The sequence below is a fragment of the Elephas maximus genome, chromosome 10, assembly GCF_024166365.1.
Source record: "Elephas maximus indicus isolate mEleMax1 chromosome 10, mEleMax1 primary haplotype, whole genome shotgun sequence".
Taxonomy (NCBI): Eukaryota; Metazoa; Chordata; class Mammalia; order Proboscidea; family Elephantidae; genus Elephas; species Elephas maximus.
The window spans coordinates 15,438,580-15,449,180 of record NC_064828.1 but is presented as its reverse complement, the minus strand read 5'-3'; the positions used below and the strand labels follow the sequence as shown (position 1 = coordinate 15,449,180).

Sequence of the window (10,601 nt, the reverse complement as noted above, 5' to 3'; positions counted from 1 at the left end):
GAAAACAAAAATCTTCACAACTGGACCAATAAGCAACATCATGATAAACGGAGGAAATATTGGAGTTTCAAGATTTCATTTTACTTGGATCAACAATCAATGCCCATGGAAGCGGCAGTTAAGAAATCAATGTATTGCATAGGGCACTGCTGCAAAAGACCTCTTTAAAATCTTAAAAAGCAAAGATGTAACTTTGATATGCATGTGAATGCTGGACAATGAATAAAGAAGACCTAAGAAGAAGAATTGACACATTTGAATTATGGTGTTGTTGAAGAATATTGAATATACCATGGACTGCCAGAAGAACAAACAAATCTGTCTTGGAGGAAACACAGCCAGAATGCTCCTAGGAAGCAAGGATAGTAAGATTTTATCTCACTTACTTTGAACACATTATCAAGAGTGACAAATCCCTGGAGGACACCATGCTTGGTAAAATAGAGGGTCAGCAAAAAAGAGGAAGACCCTCAACAAGATGGACTGACACAGTGGCTGCAACAATGGGCTCAAACCTACCTACCATTGTGAGGCTGGCACAGTACTGGGCAATGTTTTGTTCTGTTATACACAGGGTTTCCATGAGTTGGAGCTAACTTGAGGACATCTCACAACAACAACAACAATATGGGTCCCAGAGAGACTTTTCGCTTAGTTGGGGAGGGATACGCCATGGAGATAGACAAGTTTACAAATAACAGCAAGGAGCTATGGAGGATATGATGAAATTGTGGGCAGATTACATAAGAAGAAAGTGGTCATGGGGGGTGTGTGTCAGAAAGGATTTTTAAAAGGAGATGACCTTTGGTACATTCCCTAAGATGCAGACACTCCCCCCTCCCCCCAACTTCCAAGGCAGGTTACCCTCTGCCAAAGAAACATATGATAAAGGACATCAGCCAACCTTCGGTAGAAGTAACTTGACTGATAGTCTCTAAAAAAGGTCTAAATCCAATCAATGTGGCTATGGTGGTAACAACTGATGTGAAAGGCACATGCGGAGCAACTCAGTTCCTTAGTTTTACAAGCATTCTTAGAGAGGCTATGCAAATAGAAGGGTAAGGAAAGCAAGGAGGTTAGAAAACAAAGGACCAAATAATAGGCAAGATAAACCCTGGTGGCGTAGCAGTTAAGCATTCAGCCGCTAACCAAAAGGTCGGCAGTTCAAATCCACCAGCCACTTCTTGGAAACTCTATGGGACAGTTCTACTCTGTCCTATAGGGTCGTTATGAGTCGGAATCAACTCAACGGCAACTTTATTTTTTTTTTTACTCATAGAGCGACATAAATCTGGCAGCATGTGGTTCATAGAAAGGGACACTGGTGTAGGTTATGGGTGTTTAATCAAGCTACTCTCTGGCCTCATGACCACTTATGGTCTTTTCTCCGATTTCACTCCCACCAAACAAACTCTTGATTTCAAATTTGGTCTTCATGCCCGGATGAGGGTTCCTCTGACTATGGGCCAAGTCACTGGAAATTACATTTATAATTTAAATTGTAACAAATTGACACCCTTTACTGACTCACCCATGTCCTCTGAGTTTGATCAGTGTGTGCGATGAAGAAAGCCAACCCAGATCCTGGACTTGCAAAACAAAGAACAGGACCCTAAGCCGTGGTCATCTCCCTCTCCCCAAGGGCTTCTCACACTAGGAGGCCATGTGAGGGCAGCCAGCAACCCTTTAACTTGGACCCTGTCCTTTAACTGCAGTGTGATTAACATATATATATATATATATATATATCCTCAACCAGTGTAGTCCTTCACTGAGATTATGCTTTTCTGGCCTCTGTATCTCCAGAGGCAAGCAATGCCTGGTAATGTTCAAAAAATATTTTGTGCATCAATGTTTGAACTAGGACCCTCATAGCCAGTGACCATGCTGAATTGGAGCTAGACCTAGTGATTCCTCCTTTAATCTCTTCTCCATGTTGTAACCAGACTGATCCTTTTGAAATGAAGATCACATCAGATCACACACACACTCGCACACAACTCTTTCCTTTTGCTCTTACCAAAACCCAAACCCCGTTGCCGTCGAGTAGATTCCGACTCATGGTGACCCTACAGGACAGAGTAGAACTGCCCCATAGAGTTTCCAAGGAGCATATGAACAGTTCATTCCTAGTAGATATGAACTGCAGACCTTCTGGTTAGCAGCCATAGCACTTAACCACTATGCCACCAGGGTTTCCCCTGTTGCTCTTAGAAGACTTAAATTCTTATTATAGTATATCAATTAGAGTTCTTAGTTCAAACAACATAACTCATTCTAGCTCTGAATCCCAGACTCATATATCCAACTGCCTATACAACATCTCCACTTGGTTATCTAATATACATTTTGAACTTACTATGCTCAAAACCCATGTCCCAAACCTGTTCTATTCACAGTCAGCCCCGTTTCAGTTAATAGACCCTCCATTGTTCTAGTTGCTCAGGCCAAAAACACTGGAGTCAGCCTCAGCTGATTTCTTTCTTACCTCCCCGGTATCATGTGCCTGTTCTCAGAGGCCTTGGCTTCCCTTGATTTGGACCTTTTTCTGAGCTTGTTCTCCAGTCTTCTTATGAATTCTGTGAGGCACTGATATCCCTCCTATAATTCTCTCTCTGATGAAGTTAACCAGAGTTGGTTTCAGTATTTTTCATTTAAGATCCCTGACAAGTACATCTTCTGATCCACTTGCAGTTTTCACCTCAGGATAGGAGTATATGGGAGGTAAATGGGAGCTCTCCAATCCTTCTCATGCTGTCAGGAGGAAGGATATGTGTGAAAACCCTGCTTCTGGTGGTGGTGGTGTTTCTAAACATACAATAGATTTATTGAGATATAATTTACAAACCATAATAGTTACCCTTTTAAAGTTTACCGGTCAATCTTTTTCAGTATATTCAACCCTCATTCTGGTGTTCCCCCCGCCCCCCCCCCCCTTTTAAATAAAAGTCGGCAGTGGGTGGTTTTAAATAAAGCTCCTTTCAAGAGTTTCTCCAGACCCTAGGGACTTTGAGCATACCTACATGGGATTTACAGGATCCACTCCTGCCATAGTTTTTCCAGAGCAAATCCAAGGGTTTCTTAGGAAATAACGTCTGATCTGACATAAGTAGATTTCTACATACTAATTCTCTGGTAGGAAAACATTCGCTTAAGTTTGTCCGAAGAGGAAAGTCATCCTTACAGCCTCTCAACTCGCCACTCAAGTCAAGACAGCTCATCCGGGCACCGTTCGCGCCTCGGCACTGAGCCTCACTGATTGGCTGGCGCCGAGTGACGTCTTCAGATGGCGACCCAGGAGCGGTGGCCGAGGGGATTATGAGGCTGGCTGGCCGCCAGTGGTTCCCTTTTCTTTTCCAATGGCGTTTTGCGCTTCGGCGTCCCAGGTTTACCAGGACGTGGGCTAGTTGTAAGGACCCAATGGCAGAAACACTCGCGATTGGGGCCGAAGTAGCGGGAGGGCTGAAGGCTCCAGCTCAGCAGAACGGAGACGCGGGGAGCCAGGAGCCGTCGGGCCCTGGAGTAGAGCCGGCCCCGGAGAGTGGGGGGCAAGCCCTGGCTGCAACCCCGGGCCCAGACAAGCGAAAAAAGCGGCGAGGCGCGACTGGGGAGCGTATCGTGCCGCCCCCGAAGAAACGGCGGGCTGGGGTGAGCTTCGGCGACGAGCACTTTGCGGAGACCAGCTATTATTTCGAGGGTGGCCTGCGCAAGGTGCGCCCCTATTACTTTGACTTCCAGACCTACTGCAAAGGCCGCTGGGTGGGCCGCAGCTTGCTGGACGTCTTCAGCACCGAGTTCCGAGCGCATCCCCTGGCCTACTACGAGGCCGCCGTCCGTGCGGGGCGCCTGCGCCTCAACGAGGAGCAGGTCCAGGATCTCAGCATCGTGCTCAAGGTGGAGTCCTGATCGGGGGTGGCCGGGAGTGGAGGAGAAAAGGGGATCTGGTTTTTTCAGAGTTAATAGGGCATAAGTACTGGGGTAAAACCGTGGGAATTCTGAAACGGCCTCGCTTTCACTTGGAACACTCTTTTAGCAAATAACATGTCTTTGCTTCAAACTCAGCGCATTTACGCCTGCCATCAAGGTGGCTTCCTTGTTTCCAAGGGGGCACAGTCATTTTTCCTCGTCGGAATTGCTCCTTTTATGCGTGGCCTTGTAGCCCTGGCGCTGATCAACTTCCACCTTGCATTGTAGATCTCTGTACAAATAGTAATAATAGTGGCTTTCATTTTTGTCTGCTTACAGTGTGCTGGGCAAAGAATTAAGCATTTTATGTACGTTAAACTTTAATTCATTTCATTCTAATGACAACCTTGTGAGGTAGGTGTTGTCACCCCATTTTACCTGTGAGGAAACAGGCTCAAAGAGGTAGTGTCACCGCCAAAGCCAGTATTCTTATGAGTGCTACTTAAACTATTTACTATGGAGCCTGACATGTAAAAGAATTGTGAGATGTCAGAATGAAGACTAGAATCGTCAAGTCCAGTGTTTTGTTGTCCCCCCCCCCCTTTTTTTATTCCATCACAGCTAAGAGATACCAGACACTCTCCTCAGTAACACTGCCTCACCACGGATGTGATGAGAGAGAATATTCCAGAATTTGGGGAATGGGTGGTTTGAACCCCATCTCCCACCCCAATTTTGAGAGTACAGATCTAGTCTAACCCTCCTATTTTACAGATAAAGAAATGGAGGATAAGAGACTTGTTTAAGAGTATGCAGTGAGTTTGTGACAAATCCAGGTCTAGAGCCTAGATCTGTGGACTTACAGCTTGGTGTTCTTTGTTCAAGGTCACAGTGAGTGAAGATTTATGGAGTTTTTCCTTTTTTTCTAAACCGACTTTTAAAATAAAATTTTTTTTATAGAGAAAATAAAAATACCCACTCTACTGCCTTCAAGCTGATTCTGACTCATAGCGACCCTATAGAACAGAGTAGAACTGCCCCGCAGGATTCCCAAGGTTGTAAATCTTTACAGACACAGACTGCCACATCTCCCTCCTGAGCAGTGGCTGGTGGGTTCAGACTGCCAACCTTTTGGTTAGTCAGTGAACACTTAACCACTGCAGCATCAGGGCTCCTTAAAATAAAAATAAGCAAAACCCCAAAACATCCATAATTCCACCACCCAGAGATATCACCATTAACATTTTTGTGTACTGTATTTTTGGCATGTAATGCACTACACACGTGGCACACATAACGCCTAGGAAAATGATGCACAAGGGAGTTGTGTGATTGGCAAAAAATGTATAACGTGCATATTATTTGTGTGAAAATACTGTATGTCTTAGAACTTTTTCAGTGCCTCTCTGCCTGTGTGTCTGTCTGTGTTTTTACCGAGTGAGATCACACTACACACATGCTTTTTCTGCTTGAGGGTGTACTGTGAATGTTCTTCCACGTCCATCAGCATACCTCTGTGCCATCACTGAGCTGCATGGTCTTCCATACACCTCTTGGTGGGCATATACTTTAACATTTGGGCCAGGGACAGGGGAAGCTGGGTGTGGTGCTGACTGAATCCCAGCTGCTGGCTCTGGGGCTGACGGGTTGCCTGTATCTCTGGCAGGACAATGACTTCTTGCGGAACACAGTGCATAGGCACGAGCCACCAGTCACAGCAGAGCCTGTCCGCCTGCTAGCCGAGAATGAAGATGTGGTAGTTGTGGACAAGCCTTCCTCCATTCCTGTCCACCCCTGTGGCCGCTTTCGACACAATACGGTCATCTTCATCCTTGGCAAAGAGCACCAACTACAAGAGCTACACCCATTGCATCGGCTCGACCGCCTTACCTCAGGGGTGCTCATGTTTGCCAAGACAGCTGCTGTCTCTGAGAGAATTCATGAGCAGGTTCGGGACCGGCAGGTGAGCCAGACCCTTCTACTGTAGACCACTTCCTGGGCCCACAGATGCCCTGTGTCTAAAGGGCATCACTGAGTTCTACATCTGAAGTGGGTCTATACATTACTCTGGCCAAACATCCTACCTTCAGTGCTAAAGACAGGTCAATTATCTCTTCTGTTTCAAAAGACCTTTAGAAATGGTGATCACCACTTCTCTAGGTAGTTTGTAAAAAGTAAAAGTTCTAAAGTGCTGCAGACTGAGCAAGGTTTTTAATATTGTGGGGCGAACCTGCTCAGTGAAAAGATTCTGGGTGAAGTTGAAGAGGCTTAGGTAGCAAAGTTTAATAGTAGCGGTTCCAGTCTTATGGTTCGTAATTCTGAATCTGGATTTTAATATACTTATTGAGTGCTTACCGTATACCAGGCTTACTGCCAAGCACGTTAGAGCCTAACTTACCACAGAAGCCTTACTGCAGCCCTATGAGGAAAATGCTTTTCTAACCTCATACTTCCTAGATGAGTTGGAGGAGCTTAAGGAGGTTACGTAATGTACCCAGGGTCACACATGGGCAAATGGTAGTTTTGGGGCTTGAATCCTCTCCTTTCTGACACTGGTGCATTCCTGATCACTTTGCAGAGGCCCTGGGCTCCAGGAGTTCAGGCTTTGTGCTAACCGTCTCCCTGTTCCTTCCTGTACAGTTGGAGAAGGAGTATGTGTGCCGGGTGGAGGGGGAGTTTCCCGCTGAGAAAGTGACCTGCAAGGAGCCCATCCTCGTGGTGTCTTACAAGGTGGGGGTGTGCCGTGTGGATCCCCGGGGCAAGCCCTGTGAGACAGTGTTCCAGAGGCTGAGCTATAATGGCCACTCCAGTGTGGTGCGGTGTCAGCCTCTCACAGGCCGCACCCACCAGATCCGAGTCCACCTCCAGTTCCTGGGCCACCCCATCCTCAACGACCCTATCTATAACTCAGTCTCGTGGGGCCCCTCCCGCGGTCGGGGCGGCCACATTTCCAAGACAGATGAGGAACTGCTACGGGACCTGGTGGCAGAACACCAGGCCAAACAGAGCCTGGATGTGCTGGAGCTCTGTGAGGGCGACCTGTCCTCGGGACTCACAGATTCTACAGCCCGCTCCTCAGAGCTGGGCAAGAGCGGCCTGGAAGAATTGGCTAAGGCTGCTCAGAAGATGGATAGAGCCCGTGAGGCAGCCCATCAGGATCTGGGCACATTGGCCTCGGCACCAGGGGATGCAGCTGAAGCAGATGTTGTGAATCAGGAGACAGACCCCCTGTGCGAGGAGTGCCGGTTGGTGCGCCAGGACCCCTTGCCCCAGGACCTTGTGATGTTCCTGCATGCCCTGCGCTATAAAGGGCCGGACTTTGAATACTCTTCACCCATGCCTGCCTGGGCACAGGATGACTGGCAAGAGAACTGAGAGCTGTGGCCCGTGGAGGGGTTGCTTCTAGGGTTGGGGCAGAGATAGGGCACAGGGCAAAGGCTGACTCCACAGGATGGTACTCAGGGTCTCTGTAAGAGGGAGGTTGGGCCCGTACTACCTCCTTTGTTCCAGCTAGAGTTTGGGGATTTTTGTGGTTTGTAAATACATTCCTTCTTTTTAACACCTCACGTGTCTGGTTTTCTTACAGCTTGTTCCTTTTTTGTTAATTGAGGTAAAATTCACATAGCATAAAATTAATCATTTTAAAGCAAACAATTCAATGGCATTTAGTACATTCACAATGTTGTCCAACCACTACATCTGTCTAGTTCCAAAACTTTCTCATCACCCCAAAAGGAAATGCACATCCATCAGGCTTTCACTCGCCGGTCCCTTCCCGCTGGCTCTGACAACCACTAATCTGCTTTCTGTTTCCATGGATTTGCCTACTCTGGACGCTTCATGTAAAGAGTCATGCAATAGGTGGACATTTGTGTCTGGCTTCTTTCATTTAGCATGATGATTTTAAGGTTTGTCCATGTTGTAGCATGCGTCAGTACTTCACTGTGGCGGAATAATGTTCCTTTGTATGGATATAATTTTGTTTATCCATTCATCAGTCGATGGACATTTGGGTTGTTAAAACCTTTTGACCTACAACTGGTGACTGCCCTGACAGGGAACACAACAGAGAACCCCTGAGGGAACAGGAGAGCAGTGGGATGCAGACCCCAAATTCTCGTAAAAAGACCAGACTTAATGGTCTCACTGAGACTGGAAGGACCCCAGTGGTCATGGCCCCCAGACCTGCTGTTGGCCCAGGACAGGAACCATTCCCAAAGCCAACCCTTCAGACAGGGATCGGACTGGGCCGTGGGTTGGAGAGGGATGCTGGTGAGGAGTGAGCTTCTTGGATTAGGTGAGACTATGTTGGCATCTCCTGCTTGGAGGGTAGATGAGAGGGTAGAGGGGGTTAGAAGCTGGCGAAGTGGATACGAAAAGAGAGTGGAGGGAGGGACCGGACTGTATCATAAGGGGGAGAGTAACTGGGAGTATGTAGCAAGGCATATATGGGTTTTTGTGTGAGAGACTGACTTGATTTGTAAACTTTCACTTAAAGCACAAAAAAAAAAACACAACTTTTTACCATTATGAACAATGCTACTATGAACATTGGTGCACAAATTTTTGTTTGAATACCTGTTTTTAATTCTTCTGGGTTTATACGTAGGAGTAGAATTGCTGGGTCATGTGGTAATTCTATGTTTTAACTTTTTGCAGACTCGCCAAACCGTTAACAGTAATAGCACCATTTTACATTCCTAACAGCAGTATACAAATGTTTCCGTTTTTACACATCCTTGCCAACACTTGTTATTTTCCATATTTTTTATTATAGGCATCCTAGTGGGAGTGAAGGAGCCCTGGTGGCACAACGGCTAAGAGCTCAGTTGTTAACCAAAATGTCAGCGATTCAAACCCACAAACTGCCACAGCGGAAAAGACCTGGTGATCTGCTGCCGTAAAGGTAACAGCCTAGGAGACCCTATGAGGCAGTTCTGCTTTGTCTAATAAGGTCACTATGAGTCAGAACTGACTCAGTGAAACCCAACAAAAACAGTGGGAGTGAAGTGGTATCTCATGTGCTTTTAATTTGAATTTTGACTTATAACACTGAGCATCTTTTCATGTGCTTGTTGGCCATACATAAATCTTTGGAAAAATGTCTATTCAAGTTCTTTGCCCATTTTTATTTGGGTTGTTTTTTATTTTCGGCCATTCTTTGGATTGCCTTTTGAGCCCCAAAATTTTTAAAATTTTGACAGAGTCTAACTTATTTTTTATTTTGTTGCTTGTGCTTTTGGTGTCATGTTTAAGAACCCATTGCCAAATCCAAGGTCATGAGGATTTATCCCGATGTTTTCTTCTAAGAACTTTATAGTTTTAGCTTTCCCATTTAGGTCTTTGATCCATTTTGAGTTAACTTTTGTATATGATGTGAGATAGGGGTCCATTTTTATTCTTTTCATGTGGCTATCTAGTTATCCCAGTGCCATTTGTTGAAGAGACTGTTCTCTCCCCATGGAATGAACTTAGCACCCTATTGAAAATCCACCATAGATGTACGAGTTTATTTCTGGACTCTCGATTTTATTCCATTGGTCTATGTGTTTATTCTTAGACTCGTACCACACTGTTTTGATTACTGTACCTTTGTAGTAAGTTTTGAATCAGGAAGTGTGAGTTCTCCAACTTTTTCAAGATTATTTTGGCCATTTGGGGTCCTTTGCAATTCCAGGTGAATTTTAGAATCTGCTTTTCTGTTTCTGCAAAAAAGACATTGGAATTTTGATAGGGATTGTACTGAATCTAGATTGTTTTAGGTAATATTGCCATTTTAGCAATATTAAGTCTTCTAATTCATGAACATGGAATGTTTTTCCATTTATTTAAATCTTTAATTTCATTAAGCAGTGTTTTATAGTTTCCAGTGTATAAATCTTGCACCTCCTTTGTTGTTTATTTTGAAGTTCTTTTTTTTTAATACTAATCTAAATGCAATTGTTTTTCTTAATTTCATTTTTGCATTGTTCTTTGCTAGTATATAGAAATACAACATTTTTTCTCTCTTTATTGTGCTTTAAGTGAAAGTTTACAGTTCAAGTCAGTTTCTCATTAAAAAAAAAACTTACATTGTTATGTGACCCTAGTTGCACACACTCTTACTCTCCACCCTGTATTTCCTGTGTCCATTCAACCAGCTCCTGTCGCACTCTGCCTTCTCATTGTGCCTCTGGACAAGAGCTGCCCACATAGTCTCATGTGTCTATTTGAGCTTAGAAGCATATTCCTAACCAGTATCAATTTGTCTTATAGTCCAATCTAATCTTTGTCTGAAGCGTTGGCTTCAGGAATGCTTTTAGTTTTGGGCTAACAGAGAGTCCAGGGGCCATGTCCTCTGGGGTCCCTCCAGTCTCAGTCAGACAATTAAGTCTGGTCTTTTTACAAGAATTTGAGATCTGCAACCCATTTTTCTCCTGCTCCATCAGGGATTCTCTGTTGTGTTCCCTGTCAGGGCAGTCATTCGTGGTAGCTGGGCACCATCTACTTCTTCCAGTCTCAGGCTGATGGAGTCTCTGGTTTATGTGGTTGTTTCAGTGTCTTGGGCTCATATTTTCCTTGTATCTTTGGTGTTCTTCATTCTCCTTTGCTCCAGGTGGCTTGAGACCAATTGAGCATCTTAGATGGCTGCTTGCTCGCTTTTAAGACCCCAGACACCACTCACCAAAGTGGGATGCAGAACATTTTTTAATACA

At 45.1% G+C, this 10,601-nt stretch overlaps 1 protein-coding gene across 1 annotated transcript; it reads left to right on the top strand.

The window, feature by feature from the left end:
• Positions 1 to 3,284: 3,284 nt before the first annotated feature.
• Positions 3,285 to 8,663, top strand: RPUSD2 (RNA pseudouridine synthase domain containing 2). The gene is made up of 3 exons (XM_049898691.1): positions 3,285 to 3,894; positions 5,573 to 5,869; positions 6,547 to 8,663. Exons 1-3 carry the CDS (start codon positions 3,319 to 3,321, stop codon positions 7,279 to 7,281), a joined length of 1,608 nt encoding a protein of 535 aa, XP_049754648.1. The 5' UTR covers positions 3,285 to 3,318; the 3' UTR covers positions 7,282 to 8,663.
• Positions 8,664 to 10,601: the final 1,938 nt, after the last annotated feature.

Bases quoted from the DNA above. Each gene is read 5' to 3' on its own strand.
- RPUSD2 (XM_049898691.1), top strand. From the start codon at position 3,319: ATGAGGCTGGCTGGCCGCCAGTGGTTCCCTTTTCTTTTCCAATGGCGT. The intron at 3,895-5,572 runs GTGGAGTCCTGA...TATCTCTGGCAG, and splicing joins ATCTCAGCATCGTGCTCAAG to GACAATGACTTCTTGCGGAA. The intron at 5,870-6,546 runs GTGAGCCAGACC...CTTCCTGTACAG, and splicing joins AGCAGGTTCGGGACCGGCAG to TTGGAGAAGGAGTATGTGTG.